Source organism: Paramisgurnus dabryanus, chromosome 6 (assembly GCF_030506205.2).
Source record: "Paramisgurnus dabryanus chromosome 6, PD_genome_1.1, whole genome shotgun sequence".
Classification (NCBI taxonomy): domain Eukaryota; kingdom Metazoa; phylum Chordata; class Actinopteri; order Cypriniformes; family Cobitidae; genus Paramisgurnus; species Paramisgurnus dabryanus.
Window position 1 is genome coordinate 42,511,485 of NC_133342.1, and position 24,893 is coordinate 42,536,377.

General features: G+C 37.1%; 1 protein-coding gene across 1 annotated transcript; it reads left to right on the forward strand.

The window, feature by feature from the left end:
- The first annotated feature begins 13,462 nt into the window (after positions 1–13,462).
- On the forward strand, positions 13,463–16,271 carry LOC135767184 (C-type mannose receptor 2-like). The gene is made up of 5 exons (XM_065276839.1): positions 13,463–13,606; positions 13,685–14,047; positions 14,148–14,480; positions 14,573–14,664; positions 15,933–16,271. The coding sequence occupies exons 1-5, from the start codon at positions 13,570–13,572 to the stop codon at positions 16,065–16,067; spliced, it is 960 nt and encodes a 319-aa protein (XP_065132911.1). The 5' UTR covers positions 13,463–13,569; the 3' UTR covers positions 16,068–16,271.
- The last annotated feature ends 8,622 nt before the right edge of the window (positions 16,272–24,893 follow it).

Genomic DNA, 24,893 nt, shown 5'->3' on the forward strand with positions numbered 1-24,893 from the left:
TCGGGTGCTGCGAGCAAATCACTCCGCCCAAGTAACAGTGCTTCGTCTTCTGAGAATATAGTTCCCTGTATATATACTGTTAAAAGATGGCTGTGTCTCATATGACCTTGTTATTTGTACACGCTGTGACTATACAAATCACAACACATAAATAGGAAAATGTTTGCGTTATTTTGTCACTTATTGGGAGCAGTTTGCTAGCTGGAGCCATTCACTTCCAGTCTTTGTGCTAAGCTAAGCTAGCGGGGGCTGCGTCAGACAGAGTTACAGCACGCACAGAGATGAGAAAGGTAAGCAAATACAAAAATTAAAAGACAGTCAATGATAATGTAAACCCTGATTGGATAAGGATTTAAAGTTGGACATGAAGATGAAATCTGACGCATTTAGCATCAGTGTTAAAACTTATCAAATAATTGCTGTCTGTGGTGGTTCTATATGGGCTATAATGGCAATCATTTAAAAAAAATAATATGGGAAAAAATAACTATAAATTAGTTCATTTTTGGAACTGTGACCTAGTTTAACATTTTCAAATATGAACTATGAACTGAACTAAAATTTGTGAACTGTGAACTAAACTAGTTCATGTAGAAAGTGAACTTTCCCAACACTAAGAATATGTATATAAATAATTATGATATAAGGTTAAGAAACCTGTTGTACTGATGTGATGACCAGTTATAGTTTTAGTGCTAGTAAGACTATTTAGATGTGCAGATTAATTCAGGACTTTGTGTAGACATATTTTATAATAAGTATTATGAGGTGGTCCGCGAAAATTCTTGATTACAAATAGTGGTCCACACACACAAAAAGTTTGAAAACCCCTGTCATACTGTATCTTGGAAGTCCTAGACAGAGAACATCACTTCTTAGTCAACTTACACAAACACAATTAGGGACTTAAAGGAATAGTCTACCCTTTTGCCATATTAAACTATGTTATTACCTCAACTTAGACGAATTAATACATATCTATCTTTTTTCAATGCGTGCACTGTACAACGCGTCGTGAATGTGTTAGCATTTAGCCTAGACCCATTCATTCCTATGGTACCAAAACAGGGAAGCCACCAAACACTTCCGTGTTTTCCCTATTTAAAGAATGTTACATGAGGAGTTATACTACTAAGTATGGTGCCACAAAATAAAACTTTTTTTTGGTACCATAGGAACATAGGAATGAATGGGTCTAGGCTAAATGCTAACACATTCATAACGCGCTGTACAGTGCACGCATTGAAAAAATATAGATATGTATTAATTCGTCTAGGTTGAGGTAATAACATAGTTTAATATGGCAAAAGGGTAGACTATTCCTTTAATTATGAAATCTCAATACCTTCAGAAGTTTCTGCCTGCTCTCGGCCAACATTGTAATTGTTGTCCAGGATGGCTAGTTGTGTTCGAGCTACCATGGTGTCGTATCCAAAATGCAGTCGTTTAGGCAGATACTTTAGCATAATGCTGTGGTACACCTCCAAAGCACCTGTAAATTAAAGTGTTTCATTAGACATTGACTACACAGGTTGAAAAGTTGCATACTTGTTTCATAAAGCTACATACCTGTGTGTTTGAAGCGAGTCAACTGCTTAAAGTCGTTCAGAAGTCTTTTATCTTTTACAATAGTCCGTAAAGCCTTGAACACTTGAGACTCTGGGTGTAGCCATCGCTTTGTCCTTTGCTCATCTGGGTGTAAAGCAGGGTGAAAACATGCCCCCTTTCTACCATTTTGCTCCCATATGTGCTCCCCACAGATGTGGTGAAGGACTGAGGTCCACCGTCGCTTCAGTTCCTACAGAATATATTAGTAAAACTACTTGTAACTTTACAAGTAAGATTATTTGTTCATCTGCTGACTGGATTTCAGTGCCACTTGGTTATCTTTATACGTTCGGGTTATTACCTCAGCACTCCCACCACAAGAGGAGCACGAGAACCAAAAGTGATTGAGAATCGACCGAAGCCAGCCCTTTAGTTCCCGATTTTCCTTTTTGTTGGCGAGTGCTAGTAGTTTTTTCTTTATGCCTGTGTATAATAGTAATGAAAAACACAAAATTAACAAATGAAATGTGGGTGTGCCAAATGTGGTGTCTTGAGACATGGCGGGTCTTTATTTATTTGAAAAAAAAAAAATAGAGAGAGTGTGAGAGAGAGATTTTTTATTTTGGTTATGTGTATGTGTATGTAATATACACATACATACATACACACATACACATAACTAAAATAAAAAAAAAGCGTAGCAATACTCCAATGAAAATTAACAATATCAATCCATTGTTACAAATAATATAAAAAAAATTAAAAATGTGCTATTCCCATTACACTTTCAACAACAAAAAAAAAGTCAGAAAGGAGCAAGATGAAGCCGAAGCTTGTATGTTTCGGTTCTTGATAGTAATTGAGTCACTCACAATTTAAACATGCCAAGTATCAAACTCGTGATGAATCATATAGAATTCCTCCCTCATTATTTTCCGAACTGATGGGGCCCGATCTGTAGTGATGAGATCTATGGCTAGTCCTTCGTCAAAAATTAGATGGTTGAGGCCTCTCCTACAGTCTTGGGACTCCATGGCAACTGAACTGCAAGCTTCCGTTACCTGAAGAAATAGAAAACAATAGAATGAATGAATGAATGTGCAATACATTTTAATTTAGAGATCATATGCCACCCAGTCCTCTTTGATCCTAAAAGGATAAAGGAAAACAAATATAATACTCACTGAATTATGCTTTATCTATACTTTCTGTCACCCAGAGTATAGTTTCACAAATCAGAGAAGAAGAATTTTGGTTTTACCTGTAGTAGTTCAAAGTGGATGTTCTCAATAGTGGATAGAAGCTGAAAGGAATAGGTGGAATACTTGCAGCTGTAGCCTGTAGAATGTAATAGTGTGACAACATGTGAGTCCTTCTTAGTATCCGGAGGAGAACACTTCTAACACGGTCTTACAATCCATAATTTCATGTATTAAAAAAAAAAATCACCTGGTGAGTCAGACCTTGCACCTCCACACAGCTCTATTGACTCGCCTTCAGCCTTTTGTCTCATAAGGCTCTTGATGAGATTCTCATGATGATTCCTGTATGCAAAGTGTACTACTGGAATAAGGTAGTGCAGGGGTCTTCAACGTTTTTTGGGTCTGGGACCCCTTAGATAAGAGAGGCATGGAGCAGGGACCCCCTTATACTAAATGTGTAAAACAAAGATATTTAAGTAGGCAGTAAGGTACGAGAGGCTGCCTTTTCGTATTATGCACAATGCAAAGTGGAGTAAAGTACAATTGATGACCACTCAGAATCAAGGACTGGAACTGTTTTATAAATAGAAACAAACCATATTGTCACACAGCCATACTATATTAAAATGCATAATTTTTTTGTTAAAGTAGATTGAGTTTTTATATTAATATAATAATAATAATATAATATTATTTTAAGGTATTTGCAGTGTAATATATTTTCATTTTACTGTGAATTGGACAAGGGCTTTCAGTTTATAAAGAAGACTGATCATGGTGAATGGCACAAAGACTGTCTATTCTGGTGGGGATAGAGGTTGTGCTACTTTATAATTCTGAGGTCTGTTGCCTTTCTCGTGTATCATCATTGTCATGAGTTTAAGTAACGCAGGTTTATTTTCTGTATAGCTTCATATCAGACTCAGGAGAACAACATGCAACGAGTCCGAGCGCATCTCTTTGGGAAAACTTTTTGAGAGGCAGATTTCAACCTGACTATGAATCTTGCACAAAGCACCATCACGGCGCGCGTTTCATTAATTTTAAATGCGAGCGATTGTTTTGTCACAGTTTAAAATGCAGACGCGGTGTGGTGTCATTTGCCTGTTGAATTAGCGCTTTAAATCTGAACCGCGAAACACCCGTCCAAGTTCAGAAATATAGATGAGACAACATGTCGCACTGATTCTAAAATGACATTCTGAAAGAAAGACACACATAAGATTTACCTGTTTTATGATGACTTTTCTGATGCTACTGCTGCTTCCTGAGTGGACATTTATAATCTTTAGATATTTTATTTTGGCCCGCTGGCTAAACTGATCGCGCGCCTTCAAACCTATGCGGCCACGCACATGCACAACTTAAAGGGGACATGTAACGTTTTGTACATATATTTTACGTTTTAAGCAATAAATAGCTTGTTGTTAAACATCATTTGGCGGACCCCCTGCAGTTCCGTCACGGACCCCCTGGGGGCCGCGGACCCCCGTTTGAAGACCCATGAGGTAGTGTGATTGGATGGAGTAGTACTGCGATTTCTGCAAGAGTTGCAAGTTTAGTATTCTGGCCCAGTCGTGTACTTCAGTGAAAGTTGTTCCAGAGAAAAGCATAGCAGCAGAAACAAGCAGGTTATTCTGTGCCATTCCTCTTGTATCAGGACATGATGCCCACATGCCATGGTGATTGTTCATACATGTCCATTCAATCTTTATTTGGCTGCCTGCAGTTGTAACTTTTTAATCAGTGATGGGTACGGCACATGTATGGCATGTTCTAAACAGTGTCATGAGGCTAGACTCGTTCACAATCCATTTTCTTTCATCCCACTCCCCTTGCCTTTCTGTGGAACATGAACTGGAGGTTGCGCTTGATGCTGATTGTTGACTGAGGCTGAAGCTCGTGTCTTTTGGGTCATCCTCAATGACTGAGGACATGCTGTCAGCCATCTGAAGCATATCAGTTTCACAATCATCTGGCTGTTAAAAAGTGAAACAAAGTAATGCTTAAAATTCTAGTGATAATAAACACTGCATCACAACAAGACAAAACAATTTACAAACTTACAGATAGTGACAGCCTCTCCCTGATCACAGGGAAAGCAAGGTAACTGCCAGATAAGGACTTCCTTGGTAATTTTGTGGAGTGTTGAGGCCGTTGCTGTGGGCTGGTGAGAACAAAGGACAGGCTGGAGGTAGAAGGCAGATCCTTCACAGGAGTTTTAGAAAGGGGAGCGTTGAAAACAAGGGGTTCTTCACCACCAACAGCCTGTAACATGTTGCAGAGCACACTATCTCATCAATATTACTGATAGAAGCACTGTTGTAATGATGGCTCAGACTGTGCCATTTCAATGGTGGTTTGAATGGTTTCTAGAGAAATATTGTTAACTTGCTACATCTACATTTGCCAGAGAAACTATACATTTTTATGATTGCGTAACGATTAATCGCAACTAACCGTTTGCAGAATAAAAGTTTTTGTTTACATCATTTACATATGTTTACTGTGTATAATAATTATGTAAATACACACACACACACACATCAGAAATAATTACATGTGTATATACATTATTATATTTATTTAATTATAATTAATACTACAAACAAGTATAAATGCTTTATAAATATATTTTTCCTTAAAATTATACATGTATGTGTGTGTATTTATACATACATAATTATTATATACATACAACTTTTGAGTCAGATGTTCATGCTAAACTAGTCATACAAATATCAACATTGTATATTGTTTAGCTAACCTCGAGGTCGTCTACGTCTACCATTGGTCCACTAATCGTCGGTACAGCTGCCCTATTCAGAAATAGTTTCTTCTGAGACTTTTTTTGAGTACCTGTATATTGAACATAGTCCTCGTGCCGAAAGTGTAAGCCACAAACACGATAGTCAGCTTCTCGAAGAAAATCTACAAGGGGTGTTTGTGTCAAACCCGAGGAATGAAAGCCACAACTTTAGTCGTTCAATGTTGTGGTAAGGAAGCCGATGACAACACCGTGTTCGAGGGATTGTACCACAGTTTTTGACCGCACAAACTTTTCCCATATTTGATGGCTCAGTGACCAGCCTTAGGTTTGAAGTTGAGCTCGATTGTGACCGTCTATACGGCAAAGTGGTTGTCGCCATCAAGTGGTCGGGAGCATGCTAACACTTCAGACTCAAATATAGAGCGGAAGTATATACGCGGTTGTGAGGTATCTGATAAAATAGTTCCACTATAGCAGATATCACGGATTGAAAATATACATTGCGCCAATATATTTGTTTTTAATCATCAACGAACAACACAAACCACTCGTTGAGTAGGACGTTTTTGACAATGAACGTTAAGTGTTGTTTTAATGGGATGTTTGTGCATGGCCATTGACTTCCATTCTGAAGCAGTCAAGAGACGCTTCTAAACGAGTCAAAAACTCAAGACACGACCCATTGTCAAAATTTCTGTGTTTATCATTGTAGTTCATCCAAAACAAACCAGAAATGAGACTCAAAGTGTTAAATACCGGAATTATCCTTTAAATAATTATCAGATTGACAAAATGAATAAAAAAAAGTATTTAAGTTTCTGTTTTTTTTTGTGACGCGTTGTAAAACCAAAGCAGCAGAAAGCACATCATGTTTTTAATGATTTTAAATAACCACAATGTTTTCTCCTTATTGTGAGTTTACAGAAATAAAAATACCACATTTACAGTTTCGAATGATGTTTTACTTTTATTTGTATGACAATAAATGTAGGGTAATTTAAGGTTCAAGGTCATCACGCATATGCGGTTCAACCGGCGCATATACACGGACGCAGCGCAGGGCTGCGAGAAAATACATGATTATTCTTTCGATTTAACATATTACGAGTTTTTTTGGACATTCTTTTGGAATCACTGCACTCATATAATCAACTTATCGGGCCATTAGTTATTATAGAATATAGGCTATAAACGCAGCATGCTGCTGACCGCTCAGCTGTCAATCTTCCGTTCTTCAGGAAAGAACTCACAAAGTTTCACATTTAATGACGAAATGTTTGTCTAAAAAAAAAAGGCTAAATACTGAATACTACTCATATGGGACTTCAAGACATTAATAGTCGAATCTGTTTGTAAGGAAACTTAAATTATTCCCGTGGGAAGAGAAGGACGTTGGTAATTAAAACTTGAGGCAGACAGTGGTTTCATCTGTTTCAGACAGCAGGGTCGGGGTACCCGCGGGTGAAACGCATATATTTGTAACGGGTGTAATAATATTAACGTGTCATTTGCGTTGTAGATGCAGGTCGGGACTCAATTAACAAGAGTAAACTGTGGGTCTAACATCCAAGACCAAAATTCTACTCGATTCCGATAGGTAGCAGTTTTTAAATGGCCCTGTACTTATTTGTGATTAAGCTCTGTCTGAAGAACATCAAAGGTTTATATTTAACTGCGCGATTTGCGGTGTGACCGGGTCGGGGTCTTTAAGTCAAACGGGCCGAGTGTGGACTAAATTGCTGGTGATGTCGGATAACTGGTTGGGTGTTCTGTCAATCACAGCGGTGCGGACAAATTAAACAGGACTGTGCGTGACTTTGCAACAGCTCTGTAACGCTAAACACGAGCATGAACTTGCACACTACATTAAAACTACAATGAAAGATCCGTACAAAGCTCTAAAACGTATTTTTTAAGAAAATGCAGTTTAGATCAAACATAGAAAAGCAATATGCTATAAATATAAGGAAAAGTAAATGACAGCATGAATATTATAAAAAATACATGTTGGTTTACCGTAGCCTATATTCTACATTTAAAAAAATTATATACATTTTTAATCATCATGGGCGCCCCCTGCCGCCATAGTTGGAAAAAAATCCTAGAGGAAACACTGAGCATTGTGTTAGAAACAAAGCAGATGGATGAAGCGCACACGGGAGAAAATGTCGCTGCACGACTCACTCAAGTCGCGGACGCTTACCACATTCCACCAGAAAAGCGGGTGTCAGTGGTAACGGAAAACGCTGCCAACATGATACTCTCGGTGGAATTACTGAAGAGATCCAGTCAGTGGCCAGATGTGGAGTTGGTTAGGTGTGCAGGCCACACCCTGCAGCTGTGCATAAATGCCGCCTTAAAAGAAGACCCTGTGTCGCGCACGGTGGCTGCGGTGCGCCGTCTTGTTGGGCACTTCAACACTTCAAAAAGGGACACAAAGCAAAAACGGGTCTCAAAGAGAAACAGGTGCAACAAAAAGCTCCTGAGCACGAACTCATTCAGGATGTGGCCACCCGGTGGAACTCCACCTGCTTTATGTTGGAGCGACTGTTGGAGCAGCGCTGGCCCATCACCGCCGTTTAATCGGACCCCAATTACACTATGAGGAGTGACAGCAGCACTTTGAACATGACAACAGAGCAGTGGAATATGGCTGAAGACATCACAGACGTTCTTAAGCCCTTTATTACACTGACCGAGCTGTTGTCGGAGGAGACTAACACATCCCTGTCTGCGGCCTTCCCAATGCTTGAGAATCTAAAAAAATGTCATCTTGCCGTCACAGAAAACGATAGTCCAACAAAGAAGAAAATGAAACTTAAGCTTGTGCAGGAAATAGATAGTCGATGAAACTCAAAGACTGAGTGGTGATGACAAGCAGCCTGTACATTTTAACTGCAGTACTGGACCCGCGCTTCAAACAGCTACTTTTCTTAATGATGAGAAATGGGATGATGCCTATTCTGAAGTCGTAAAACTTGCACAAAGGCTAAGCCTCTCAGGAGACAGCGCAAAGCAGACAGGGGATGACAGAGGACCCGTTGGCAAAAAAACAGAAAACTGCAAAAGAGAAGGAGATAGCAATGCTTCTTTGTGGACATGGTGCAGAGGATGACCCTGGTGAGACATGCGCACAAAGATCCTCTTGTGATGAAATGAAAGATTATCTTCAGGACAGAAGTAAAGTGGACACTGCTGGGCCACTTGCGTGGTGGAAAAATAATGAGGAGAGATATCCACAACTTGCTCACCAAACGCCTGCTCTGCATCCCTGCAACCTCCACTCCTGCAGAGCGCATATTTTCCAAAGCAGGATTTATTGTTAATAAGTCGAGGAGCTGTCTTTTACCCAAGAATGTGAACATGTTAGTGTTTTTGGCCCACAACATAAAAAAGGTGCACTAGGCCTGCAGATCTGTAAGTAGCCTTAACGGCTTTATTATGCTGACTCAATAGATTGTGTTATCTTATGTTTTAATTTTTATTTGCACACTTTTGAAAATTGTTTAAAAAAAATTTTTTTTACGCGTTTGAAAATAGCCTAAATAAATCTATAGGCCTTCCTACCATACAGCATATTATTATTAGGATTGTTTTTAGGTTATTTGTTTTTTTTTGTGTGTGTTTGTTTTAAAACACCTAGATCGGCTGGACAATTTTTTTTATTTTTTTAAAGAATTGTATTATTATTATACTTTTATGTATTATTGATGTTTGTCGTTGTTGTTTTATAAATGCTGTATGAAAATTGTTAATAAATAAATGTTCAATCAAAATGCAAACATTGCTTCTTTTTTTTAGTTGACTGATCATTGTGCAGGACAAGACTTTTTAGTGTTACACACTGAAAACGTCAATAAACAAAGCAACTGTGCTGTATACATACATTTATAAATAGCGCTTTTTTAGGCATTTACTGAAATGGGATGTGAGAATACAATAGAGATGGGACTTCTCAAGACCGTTCACTTTAGAAGCACCGGCTTTATTATGCTGACTCAATAGTTGTGTTATCTTATATTTTTATTTGTACACTTGACACATTTGAAAATAGCCTAAATAATGTAACAAACAAAAATAAACCTATAGGCCTTCTTACTACACAGCCTATTATTATTAGGATTTGTTTTTTATGTACGTAAAAACGTTAAAACTTAATTTTCAAAGAATTGTATTATTATTATTATTATTATTATAGTTTTATGTCGATTTGATGTTTTTTGTTCAAAATCAAAAAGCAAAACATTGCGTCTTTTTAGTTGACTAAAAACTGTGCTGCACACAAATGTATATATTTTTTAGGCATTTTACTGAGATAAGATGAGAAAATGCAATAGAGACGAGACTTCTCAAGAAAGACAGTTCACTTTAGAAGCACTGGCTTTATTATGCAGACTCAATAGATTGTGATATGATATCTATCTTATGTTTTTGTTTTTATTTGTACACTTGACGCGTTTGAAAATAGCCTAAATAATTTAACAAAACAAAAATATTATAAACCTATATACCCTCCTATATTATACAGACTATAATTATTAGGATTGTTTTTAGGCTACTTGGTTTAATGTGTGTGTGTGTGTGTGTGTGTGTGTGTGTGTATGTGTGTGTGTGTGTGTGTGTGTGTGTGTGTGTGTGTGTGTGTGTGTGTTTGTTTTAAAACTCCTAGATCGGCTGCTCCAAACATTATACATGCAAAAACTGGTATAAATAAACCAAATTTGTAAAAGTAGTAGCGAAAAAAATCATTTACCATATGCCTTATAATAACACATGAACAGAATGATGGAAAATTACAAATAAGGTATAGTTGCAATGGGCATAAACCAGTAAATCCAGTTTCACAAAGAAAATTAATATTAGACAAAGTATTTAGAAGTTATAAGCAGTTCTATATGAACCTTTACAGTTCATAACCCCTAGGTGGCGCTGTACTCTGACTTCTCAGGTACCTTCAGGACACCATGCCGAAGCTTTTGCGCGGATATGACCAATAGTTCAAAAGATATAACAATTTATGACAAATTTCGAAATGGCGGACAGGCGGTTCGGTCAAATCCGACATAATACATATCAACAGATTTGGCATGACCCAAGGAATCCGTAGATACCAAGATCAGTAGTTATGGGCAAAAATAGCCATTTTCCATATTTCATGACCCATAGGACCCATTTAGCATTGCCCCCCAGTTCATTGTCGACATGATGTGTACCAAATTTCAATTCAATTGATCAAAGAATGACGGAGATACAGCCTCAGAACTATTTTTGCGTCAACCTCGTTAAGTTTGCGCATTTATTACTTCTGAACAAAGATAAATATCAAAATTCTGTTCAGTCATTTCTGTGCGGCTCACTTCAAAGATCATCTGTGCCAAAATAACAGTTGAACCAAATTTGAAGGAGGAGTAGCGAATAAACAAAATAATGTACATTTTAAAATGACCGCTACTGTAATGGGTGGAGTCTTACTGTAAGGTATTAAAAACAATAAGCATGACGAAAGCAATCATGGGTACTAAGTAGAATTTTCATAGATCAAACGGATCACCGGTTATAACCATTAGAACATTGAATATTTGCACTGCAGGTGGCGCTTTAAAGTTAGTGCTAGAGACCCCATTTTTGGTCACATGACTTTTTAGGACCACCACTACAACTGTGCCAAATTTCATAATTTTCCTACATTTCATAGGGCTGCCATAGACACCTATGGCTAAGAAGCAGAATAATAATAATACTAACAATTCCAACAGGTGCCTCAGCACCTTCGGTGCTTGGCCCCTAACTAATAATGCCAGAATAATTTTTTAACATGATAATAAAGTTTTTCGTCATTTATTAATCCTTGTTAATGTCCACACAATGGTTCATATTAGTTCACTGTGCATTAACGAATAAAGATAAATTAAGGGTGTAGAAGTATTGCTCATTGTTAGTGTGGGATTTTTATGTTGTTTTATCAATCTTGCTAATTGCTAAAAGTGTTAAAGTTACAAAGATGTCCAAATAAGGACTGTGGAAATTGATTTTGTTCCATTTTTATATTTCTTTAACTGATCATTTTATTCTATAAACATTGTGTGTTTCATATATGCACTGAGCTATTATGTAAAAATGAGGTGTTTATGTTCGAGAGTGGAAGGTTACCAGCTTTTGTGTGTGTGCTGCAAGGAGGAATTTAGGAATTTAGGAATTTACGTCTGGAGATTGTTAAGATAAGAGAGAGGCCTGAGGGAGAAAAGCAAACAGGGAACTATGTCATTAATTAATGCTTTAATATTCACAGGATAAAATATGCAATGTATTTCTTACTTAATCAGTATTAATCATTGAATAATTGATGTAATAAATATAAGATGTTGTCTTTGATAAATTTGTATTAACCAATGAAATGAAGGTTGCATATAGAATAATTTAATGGGGGCAGGGCAGCTCAACCTTGAAGAACAGAATCTCCTGTGTGTGTGTGTGTGTGTGTGTGTGTGTCTGTGTGTGTGTGTTTTCTTACCAAACAGATGGTTTTTAATAATGATTAAAGTGTTTGCTTAGAAGTAGTATTGCAGTAAAAGATTTAATATGTGTTTATCTATCTAAAGAAGTTAATGTGTGCCTTATTCATATAACCAATTTTACAAATAATGAAATGATGTCATGATATTGAAATATGTTTTACATAATAATCACTTTCATCTTACAGCTTATGTTTTTTATAAATTAATGTTTTATTAATGATTTGTTTCTAAGAAAGCATTATAACATGCTATTCAAAGTGGAGGAGTACTGGAGAGGAACTGCAGGGCTCCTAGGGATGAGAGGAGAACAGTTTGTTTTTTCTTTGTCTATGTGTGTCCATCTTTGCCTACAGGCTAAAATTGGGTGTGGTGATGGAGTCAGATGGACGAGGGGAACGGCCTTTGTGGGTGGAGATTTTCTGAAGAAAGATCGACGTCACATATCTTATAAATATGCATGTTACTTCCTGAGCTGGTTGTTCGCTACTTGAGAGGACCCAGCGCTGTTAAACTTTTTCAATCTGATCAATAAATATTTGAACTTAGATATTCGTATCTTGTGCCTTTCCTCTAAATTACACGCAATGGACGCCTTAAAGTCCAACATTAGTTAAGCATGAACTAATCTTAAAGGGGACAGAGAATGAAAAAATATTTTTACCTTGTCTTTGTTGAATAATGGTAGTCTACCCACATTCACAAACATACAAAAAGTGCTAGACATGCTAAACATCTCAGTCTCATAGAAATTCCTCTCTTAGAAATGTCAGCCAGAAAACGGCCCAATCTGAAAAACTGATGCTTATGACATTACAGGCATCTCTCTGCCCCTCCACTTTAAAATAATTGGCTGCATTTTTTGAGTGGCAGCAAAGTCAGCCAATCAGTTATGAGATTGCAAGTTAAGCCAGTAGGGGGAGCCAAATAGGTGCAAAACCACCTGCTTAAAATCCCCCTCCCTAATAGAGCTATCTGAGAGAGGTTTAAAAGAAGCTTCTAAGGCATAACAGACCTAAATAAAAAAATTTTTTGTCTACATGTCACATCACAGAACAAGGCTAAATCCCCGTTCAATCATTCTATGTCACCTTTAACAAATACAGCCTTCATTGTAAAATGTTGCCTGGAATAAACCGTGCTTGGGTACAAATTATTTAGTTTTCTTCTGTAACTCATAACTGATGAACCTACATCATGTGATGACATCTACAACACTCTTTTTGACTAGAATTTTAATACACAAATGAGGGCCGCGACTAGCAATCCTGGTGCCACTTGAAATTAACTATTTGACTATAAAATGTCTTCTTGTTGTTAGAAATGTACATTTATGTTTACTCTGCGGCATGCTTAAACATTTGGTTTTTATAGAGGCAGGATTATTTAAGAAAGATTAGGAGGATGATCCTTGGAGTATTTACCTCTGAGCAAAGTTGTAACAGCATCAAATGAAAGGATTGAATATTAGGTACAGGACTGAAAACAACATAACAGTAGCTGTCTCTGTGTAAAATTCAAAGCTGTGACAGCAGTTATGAACATGAGTGTGTTTCTGCTGCTTCTGCTGTCAGGTTGGTGTCATCATTTAAATCTGTTTTCACAAGTATATGTGTACACATGCATATATTTATACATGTTCATTTCAACAGGACTTTTGTTCAGGACTTCTGATTCTCAGCGAAAGTACTTCTATATAAATAAGAATATGACATGGACAGATGCTCAGAGTTACTGTAGAGAGAGATACACTGATCTGGCAACTGTAGACTCGATGGATGATGTGAACAGGATGATATTTTTAACAAATGGATACAGAGGATCAGTGTGGATTGGACTGCAGGGGGTGAACCAGACTGGTTGGGGTTGGTCAGATGGAGAAAACACACTCTCTCAGTACAGTACTTGGTACAGCCCACCAGTTGATGAACTTACAAGTTCATGTGGGCTTAGCTATAATGGGAATTGGTATACTAGGCAATGCTATCGGCATTTATATTTTGTATGCTACAATGGTGAGTATTACAATCTTTATTTAAATGTTTAATATGTTCCTGATAAACATTCATGAGGAGAAGAGCTGAGCCCTGATTCCTTTATTGTATCTCTCAATAGAAACTTCTAAATACATCCTTTTAAGTTTGATGAACACCTGGACAGAGGCTCAGAGTTACTGCAGACAGTATTACACTGATCTGGTCACCGTCCGAAATGCTCAGGAAAAAAGCGAGCTACTTGCTGTTGTTGGATCTGCACCATCGGTCTGGATCGGTCTGTTCTTAGACTCTTGGCAGTGGTCTGACCAATGCAACTTCACCTTCAGAAACTGGGCAACAGGATACCCATTACAGAGTTCAGGAACTGATGACTGTGTTGTCATGTCAGGAGTTACTGGAAAATGGGTCAATTCTTCCTGTAATGAACGGCATCCTTTTTTCTGTTATGACGGTGAGAATAAAATACTTAATTGAATGCATTATATATATCTGTGATATATTCATCTATTTTAATTTAAAAGATAATCTTCTGTATTTTAACAGATGTCAAAGTTCAAACTGTCAGACTGACCTTTTCCCTTGATGACAAATACAATCTGAATGACCCTTCACTTCAAACTGCCATTCTCCATCAGGTATATAATTGTCCTTAATACAGTGTTCAGTGTCATTATAGATTCTGGAACATTCAAACAATTTTGGGCTTTTCACACTTGAAATAGTTAACCCTGAGATATTCTAAACCCTCAGGTTTACAGAATCCTGGGTTATCTTTTCACATGTCACACTCTCTTATAAAAATGAACCATGTGATTTGTGGTAAAAGTGTACTAACCATGTTATTTTGGTGTATTGAATACCATTAGCAAAACCATGGTTTTATTACAGTTTACCTGTAGTAAAACCATAGTTAATTTTCGCAAGGGCTGTTCATACTTATCCAGGGGTTAAGGGATAACCCTGGGTATTCATAATATGACGTTTTACACTGTGCATTTCTAAACCCTGGGTTAACGTTTTTATTTCGATATTTGCCAAAAGTGTCAAAAATCAAAAAAGCGATGTCAATCTGACTGAATTAAAATAGCGAACTGCCGCTTTAAAAAAGTGCTTGTCTTACGCTTTCGCGTCAGTGACAAAACCTTTCGTAACTTAAATCTCTTTTAGCTGTTTTAAAGAGCCCCTATTATGTTGCAAAAACAACATATTTTTTTGTATTTGGTGTAATACAATGTGTTTGCATGGTTTTGGTTAAAAAACAATTTTTTTCCACCTATCATACATTATTGTTCCTCCGCCCTGCCTCCCTGAAACACATTGATTTTGTACAAAGATCATCATTCTGAAAAGTGCAGTGTCTTCCAATTGGCCAGCTAATCATGTGATGCTCTTTATCATATTTGGAAGATTAGCTCACAATCAATTAATTTCAGGGATAAGTCTACTTCTGAATTACAAGTGTGAAATGCTCCTTGACCTAGTGTTAAAAGCAGCATTTAAAATGAAGATAACCCAGGGTTAAGCATTGTGTGAAATGCCTGTTTATGTGTTTTGTGATACTGTATAGTTGATACATCCAATATCAGACCTAAGGTAGTGGTGGAATGTTTGTACCTAAACCCAGAAATCATCATTAAAAATTACAGTCTGCAATTTGCTGCTATTCATGTAAAGGAAACACTTCAAATTAAATTAGACTAAATTAAATCATTGGTAAACAGTCAGTATAACAGAAGTCACATTAATAATTGCATTGCACATAACTGCTTTATAGGTAAATTATGTTTTGTGCTGTTTGCGTACACATTTTAGCTGCATTGATGAAATATTTCTACATTGATATAATCACATAGACCTTAAAGTCTGAAGCTATATCTTTGAATGTTTCTTGTTTCTCTTTAAGATAAGTGAAAAGCTAAAGAGCGCCGGACTGCAGAATCGCAGCACAAGCAGCTGGCTAACAGATGAAGGTGGAGAGGTGTTTCACCTGGAGAGCAAACCTAAATCGATTTCAAAAGATGTGTGTGATAAAAACTAAAATTTAATGAATGCAGTTAACTTTAAAACATACACAATACATATGAAGTTAATTAAGATATTTGCTCTTTGCAATGATGTGTGCAGTAATATATTATATTTTAAGTAGTACATTAACATACAATTTTCACCAAATTTCTTAGGAAAGTCATTGCTTTTTTGTAATTACAACACTTAAAGTAGAGTGAGTTAGTAATTCTGCATCAGAAAGGTAGCCATTAACTACTTTATGTACTATTAGATTAGTTAAAGGACAAGTTCGGTATTTTAGACTTAAAGCCCTGTTTTCAGATTGTTTATGGTCACATAGAATGGTTTTGACTGAAATTTCGACATTTTCGGCTGCCCTGAGAATTTTCGCGTGTTTGTGTTTCAGCTCAGACCTCTACAATGGGTTTAATGGTGCACTGGAACAATCCTTCCTAAAATGCATTAAACTTTCGTTTACAAAGACGTGAAACTCACCGAGTGGTCAGGGGTGTTCACTGATATGCTCACACAAAAATCGCTGCAAAAGATGCTTTCCAACAGCTGTTTTAGCATTCGTTGTTAACTTGTGGACCTATTTTTCCAAACGCCTCACACCCGTACATTCTTCCGCTTAGAGCTTGAATAATAAACACTCCAGCCCAGGTGGTGGCGCTAATCCGCCTTTGCCAATTGCAAGAATAGAAACAAAGTTCCCGGCGCGGAGTAATACCGTACCTCACAGGACGTCTAATACAGTCAATGGAGTTGGTAAAAACTACGATAAAACCTGTTGGAATGCGTCTTTTGGAGCGATTTTTGTGTGAGCATATCAGTGAACACCCCTGACCACTCGGTGAGTTTCACGTCTTTGTAAACGAAAGTTTAATGCATTTTAGGAAGGATTGTTCCAGTGCACCTATAAACCCATTGTAGAGGTCTGAGCTGAAACACAAACACGCGAAAATTCTCAGGGCAGCTGAAAATGTCGAAATTTCAGTCAAAACCATTCTATTTGACCATAAACAATCTGAAAACAGGGCTTTAAGTCTAACATACCGAACTTGTCCTTTAAGATGCACTGTAAAAAAATGCAAATATAGCATTCCTGTTAAATTGCAGTTAAATACTGGCAGCTAGATTTGCCAGCATACAGCTGTTATATTTTAACTGTTTACATACTGTAACCTGAAACATCATATTACAGTATTGTGTTGTAAAAAACATGGCTGCACAGAATATTGTTAGGTGTTTGGTTGCCTTTATATTGTTATTTTTATGTTCCTGCTGTATTTAAATAAACATTTTAAATATAACTGCAACTATAACATTTATTATATAATTTGATCTTTATATTATAATACTGTTATAAAGTGATTTAAAATTTGCATTCTAAAATAAAAACATTGAAAATACATACTGAAACTTTTTATTGAAGCTGTTGACATATTCAGTGCATTCAATAAATGATGCAATTTCTGCTTTACAAGAGAGACTGGACTGAACAAACATGACGTCACATAAAAATCATATTGCAAAATGCAATGCTGTAACTTCAGAAAATAAATAATTAGAGAACACACAATGATGTGACTTCACAAGCATCTGGTTGGATAACACAATGCTATGAGTTCACCTGATTAAATGAAACCTTTCTCAAAGTCCATCAGGTTTTTAACAAGGGTGGGCACACAGGGATTCACAGATGCTTGCCTTTCCTGCACAAGGATCCCTGTCTTCTTGGACACATTTCAGTGTACCCCCAGGATTGTCTAACCTAAATTCAAGGCTTTTTAAGACCTTTTTAATAACACTTCAAATTAAATTTAATACCTACATCGCACCCATTCGGGTAGAATAAATCATTAAAGAGCCAGTAAGATGACAATTTTAAGCATCCTATCACTATTTATAAGTCCCGGACAACAGGTTTAAATGCATGCAAGGTAAAAAAAACACTGTAATTTTCTCAAAATATAAATTTAAAATTACCCCATTTCTCAGAGATTCCCAAACGATTCGTGTGAAGCCATTCAACAACTCAGTCTGCCTAAACCCCACCTTACTAGCCTACTCTGCTCTGATTGGTCAACTGACACAGTGTCTTTGCACAGATCACAGATCAGTCTCACAGACCACAGACCGGTGGCACAGACCAACAACAGTGCAACATGTATTGACCTCGTGCTAACATGATTTACTGAGAAGACATTATCAACATCAATACACATCATTCATCATTAATCCAAGCAATAACAACGACGATTGAAACTAACATTTTACACTCATTTAAGCATTTATGTAAACTAACCAGTAACCAGGTCATAACAAAACCGTAAATGAGCATGAGTTAGCCGTTTGCTAACGTGACTCTCTGACAGTAAATTAACAGTTTAAACACACAACATCATTCATCATTAATCCAAACAATACAAACGACGATTGAAACTAACAATTTTACACTCATTTAAGCATTTATCTAAACTAACCGGGTCATAACAAAACCGTAAATGAGCATGAGTTAGCCGTTTGCTAACGTGACTCTCTGACAGTAAATTAACAGTTTAAACACACAACATCATTCATCATTAATCCAAACAATACAAACGACGATTGAAACAAACAATTTTACACTCATTTAAGCATTTATGTAAACTAACCGGGTCATAGCAAAACCGCTTGCTATTGTGACTCTGACAGTATATAAGTTAGCGTTTAAACAACGATATCATTCATCATTAATCCAAGCAATAAAAACAAATATAGACATTTTACACTCATTTAAGCATTTATGTAAACTAACCAGGTCATAACAAAACCGTAAATGAGCATGGGTTAGCTGTTTGCTAACATGACTCTCTGACAGTAAATTAACAGTTTAAACACACAACATCATTCATCATTAATCCAAACAATACAAACGACGATTGAAACTAACAATTTTACACTCATTTAAGCATTTATGTAAACTAACCGGGTCATAACAAAACCGTAAATGAGCATGAGTTAGCCGTTTGCTAACGTGACTCTCTGACAGTAAATTAACAGTTTAAACACACAACATCATTCATCATTAATCCAAACAATACAAACGACGATTGAAACTAACAATTTTACACTCATTTAAGCATTTATGTAAACTAACCGGGTCATAGCAAAACCGCTTGCTATCGTGACTCTGACAGTATATAAGTTAGAGTTTAAACAACGATATCACTCATCATTAATCCAAGCAATAAAAATGAATATTGACATTTTACACTCTTTTAAGCAAGTATGTAGCTATAATCATACTTACAGTTTGTGGTTAGGAGATGCATGTTATTCCAAATAAAGTGGGTACTGAACCACTTTCATTGCCAAACGTCTAAATCCCTCCGATAAAAATGTATTTTAACCACTGATTCTTCACAGCCAGACACGTTTAGATTATTCCTCCTTGAAAAAGTCTCCTTTGGTAGTGAAAACAACACAAGCTGAAAACACAGCGTGAGCCGATGCTTACACTCACACACAAACTAGCTGTGGGCGGGTCATAGTTTTCGTTTCTCCCGGGCAAGGCTGTAGGCGGAGATTAGTATCTCATGTGACGTGGATAAGTTCGTGTGACGTGGATAATATCAGGAAGAAGACTCACTCCCTATAACGACTCGTTTCAACGATTCAGAGTCGACTCCCTACTTTAGAAGCCAATAACTTTATTAATCGTGCACTTTTTGGTTCAACTACTTTACACGTTGTTTACATTGATGGACAGCTACATGACACACTGCAATAAAGGTAAGTTTCGATTTTGGATCTGTGTGGCTCTTTAAATAACTTTAATAATTTTAAATAACCTAATATACCTCAAATAAGCCTACTATTTACAAGTGTTTGAACATTCGTGACAACATGCCTCTAAAAGGTCCAAGGCCCAAACGGCCTAACCCTTATCTTTACCCAACAATCAAAACCAACAATCAAATAGATTTAAATGTACATTTATTGTAAATTTGAAAATCTCTCAATCAGGGATGGGCAACTGGAGGGCCAGGGGCCACATGCAGCCCTCCTCTTTATCTTGTGCAGCCCGCCACGTTTTAATATGACCATTATGTTGGAGAAGGTAATTTATGTTAAAACAATAGCCTTGTTTGATCCATGAAATAAGCTGCAAGCCAAACAATAACACCAATTTTAAGGTATTACATTTTTTTGCTGTTTAATATAGTTAAGATAATAAGAACATCTAATAACACTCATCAGTAATGCTCTGAACCAGAACAATACTGACAAACAAAATTAACCATATTATGGAAAATGAAACAAAAACCGCTCAAACACAACAACAAATTAAAATGTTATGCTATTTTGACCATAAAAGACAAGAGATCTGTTCACTGCACCAAACAAAAAACTGGACACAAGCTCATATATAGATATATTTCTGTTAATATTTTCTGTTAATCTTTTTACAGGACCATACTAAAGTTTTCTAATGCTAACTTAGTGTGACAATGTAAATATTTAGCCTATAGTTTATATTGCAAGATGATATTATCTAATTAAACAGTAAACAAAATATATAATACAGTAGCTTTCAAATTTGCGTTATTGTTTGCAGCTTATTATTGCATGGATCACACAAGACTATTGTTTAACATATAAATGACCTTCTCCGACATAATGATCATATTAAAATGTGTCTTCTCTACCTAGATTTACTAGAGACGGATTGTGGAACAGAAGATTGTGTGTGTCACTGATTAAATCAAACAACCGATCACAGGTGCTTGGACACCCGTCATTGTCCCGCCCCCACAGTCCCAAAGTCAACTTGATCGAGCAAGTGCATGTTGTGCAGCTGCGAGCGCATAGAGAGAGTCGAACGAGCGCTCATCCCAGCCTTTACTTTATCATCCCAGCCTTTTTACTTTGCTCGCGTGACTGCATTTGTGCGCTTTGAACAGAGGTGCGCTCTCGGGAGGACGTTTTTCAGCGTGCGATTAGTGTTCTGTGAACACGCGAGAATGCTTTACCGCTTTATCGTATCGCTCGCGCATGGTTTTTGTGCACGCGAGTTTTGTGTTTGAATTAACAGCATATAAATCTATTGATCATTTGAAAAATTAAGACCTCCGTGAAAAATTCAAGACTTTGAGGTGAAATTCAATACCTTTTAAGGCCTTAATATGGGAAAATGAAATTCAATACTTTTTCAAGACTTTTAAGACTCCGCGGGTACCCTGCATTTACCTGGCTATCTTCTGTTCTCCTCTCGATGTTCACACCAGTTAAGCATCTAGAAATGTACATGAAGAGAAGTAAAGCTTAATTACACTCAAGACGGGCCATTCGTCAGGATGTGGTCCTGAAGTTCAGGGGTGCAAACTTGTCACCTTTCTGCGAAATTCACCATTTTGTATCCTAAATGGGTCATTTTTGGGATTCATCTAGATCTGTTAATTTTTTGAAAACATGCATTAAGGTAATAGGGTCACATACTGTACCTCCTGCAACATTCAAGTCTTTCATAACATTACATAATGTAATAAAATAGGGTTGTGCCTTTTGAAATGTGTGTTTGCTTTGCCTATTGTTATAAAACATGTCTTTCATTTTGTAGCTCCTGTGAAGGTTGTCAATTCAGCAGAAAAGTTTGCCATTCTCCCTGTTTACAGACAGGAGGTGAGCGCACATCAACGCGCCAATGACGTATGGTGTCTGCGTGGACTAGCTGCGAAGTGGGCATTCAAATTACGCTTACGGATGAGGGACAAAAAAGGCAACGTCCGTTCGGACCGAGATCTAGGAAACCAATCATTTGGTTTAAATCATTGATATGATTTGATATGGCACTGTTCAAGCTGTAAGCTAAGTGCACTTTCATTGGTCTCATGGTTACCTGTGTTGCCTGTTTGAACGTGTTCCCCACTAGGTTGCCTGACACTACGTATGAATAGATTGTACCTCTTGTTTGTTAGGGAAAATCTGCATCAGTATACAGAGATTTTAGCATTTAAGTTGTATGGCATTCATTCCTTTCTACACTGTGGTTGATGTAGTACAAGGGTCTGGGCTGTACATTGATTAACAGTCTGATCTGTGTTCTGCCTAAACTCTGCAGCTGACCTATAGATAGCTACAATGCAGTGCAATGCCCGACGCAAGTGTATTTTGCTAGTTTCAACCCAGCGCAATGATGGTTTTCACGTTTAGTGCCATGTTATTTAAATAGAAAATGCATTTGTGCCCAATGTTGCGCCCATAGGCGTTCTGTTCTGAAAACAAGGTGTGTTCAGAAAAGCGACTCAACCAGCTTGACCAGGCTGGTGCAGCGGTCGGCCTGAAGATGAATCTGGCCAAGACAAAGTGGATGCGCAAACCCCAGTTGGCGCTTGCTATTTTGAGGCAACTAAAATAGACTACGCCATTGACCAACAAAATCCTGGTCTAAAGTCTAAAGTCAATGGCGTGTTAGTAATATGCACCTACAGTATAAACGGGACTTGCTTATCACATACATGGATTCACAGCAGCACAAAAACTGATGTATTCTATATGATGAGTATATATGAGTATATGCGTACCTGTGGATATGGTGAGATGAGAAAACATTTTCTAGTAAATGACTCGGGTCTAATTTTCTCGATTTTGTCTCGGGTCAGTTCTTTCGTCTAAAAAAAATAATTTATGCACGTCGGGTTCGGGTATAAAGTGATCCGGGTCATTTCGGGTCGGGTAAATTTTTTTTGACCCAGTTGGCTCCAGTTAATGTAGTGATTTTCACACGGGCAACAATTGGGTAGTATGCCATACACAGGACACTGGTGGTTTCACCTCAAGTGTGTGTGTGTGTGTGTCAGATGACCCCTCCCTTCTCTACTTCGGGGCACCAGCTAAAGAATTTCACTTGAATAATAAGAACGATCTAAATAGATTATTCAATAAATAAGATAATATGTAAATTCGAGGGAGTTTGTTATCTAATTTATCTGAAGGATTTTGCTAGATTGTGGACCCCTTTAACTGTATTATCAACACAAGGAAGACACAGTTGTAATAAAATTGAATGTATTAACAAAAGATAAACAAAAATACCTAAAACACTACTAAATGATGCTAAAATACTAAAGAACAAAAAAAATAGAAACTAAAATGCAAAGAATAGAAAATATCAGTGACTGAGTTGAATTTGCAGATTGAATATGGCAGAATGTTTTCTGTTTATCATAGAGTGACAACCTTATTTTTCATAACACAAATAATTAAAGAACTGTTAAAGAATCTGTTAAACATTGAAGATATCAGTAATGCATTTTTTAAAAGCATCTATGGTAAATAGCTGCTGACAGAATACACCAATGGCAAGGTTTCAGGAAAGAGTTTGGCTAAGTGATATTTATGTTCTCTGCAATCGAATGAGCAGTCCAGTGGTGGCACGTCTGCCATGTGTCAGGCTTTTCCGTGCTGCAAATGGGAAAGAGTCAGGTTCAGTTCAACAGCCTTGAACACGAAGTCAGGCTTGTGAACAATTCAGAATTTCAGAATTGGCCTCCATTCAATTCATGAATTGGAATTTGAATTGAACTGACACCGGCCTAAGGAAGTTGACTTTAAATTGGAGTGACAGGAAGTGGAAATAAATTCATGGCAATTCAAAGAAATTCCACAGTCAATCAACAGAAAGAATCTTACAAATATAATAATTACAAATAATACACATATCCAAAGAAGGCCTGAAATGTCAACTTTTAAACATACTAATTATAATCGATAACAAATATTGTGTACATACAATCTGTATGGAAGTAAATAGAGTACCTGTTTTTCTGGCTGACCACCACTATTTACGCATGAGGAGAGGCGAGTACTCGTGCAGTGTGTACTTTTCTGGGTTTTGAGGTGTTATTTTGTGTCTCTGATGCTTCCTCACGCATACAAACTTAGAAACAAATCCATCCATGCTGTTTTGAGTGAGATACAGGTTTCTGAATGTCCTCTGCCTTGAGTCTCAGATTGCGTGAGTTCAAACTCAGCTCCGAAGTGACGTAACTAGCCGTTTCGTCACATTCAGTTTGAATTTTCCCGCCCATCACCCCACTCGCAGGTCTCCACCCACCAGGTAGCTAGAGAGCACAGAGCAGTAACTTCACTGATACCCTCTATGCTGTTATCATGGCTCACGGAAATAACAGCGCTATTTGGATATTATGGATTATACTCCCACCTACTTTTAAAAACAAAGTTTAAACGCGTATTTATTTAAACCTAAAATGTGATCTCATATACAGTGTGTTACGACGCAAATTGTCCTCAGATTGTAGGCGATAAGACGTTCATGCGAAATCTGATGTAAACAACAGACTATGTAACTTTCACGGATTATACGCATTTGTGGACAAAAATGGTCATTGAATGCATTTTATTGGACTATCATGGATTATTCACACATCTGAAACAGACTGGATGCGATTTGCGATCGCTATATCAACACAAAAGGTAAGAAGTCACGTTATATTTGGCATGTTGTCATCTTCTGTCACAAAATACAACATTTATGATGCTAGAGTATCTGTATCTCAAAACAGAGATCATACATTGATGCTAATGCCGTAAATTATACCTTTTAAATGTATATGTTATTGTTTGTAGACCATAGGCTATATAGATATTTTTTGCAGGCTATATAGTTTGCAGCGTGGTTTCGAAAGTTAAAAGTTTTTTTTACGGATTTGTTTTACAATTCTACATGAACTAAGTAATAATGCTTTGCCAAACTAAAAGTGTTTTGCCAAACTAACCGAGACCGGGCCTTACCGATACGGCTTTTCTGACGAGGCCAACGTACCCCCGAGTCTCTTATAACTTTACGGTA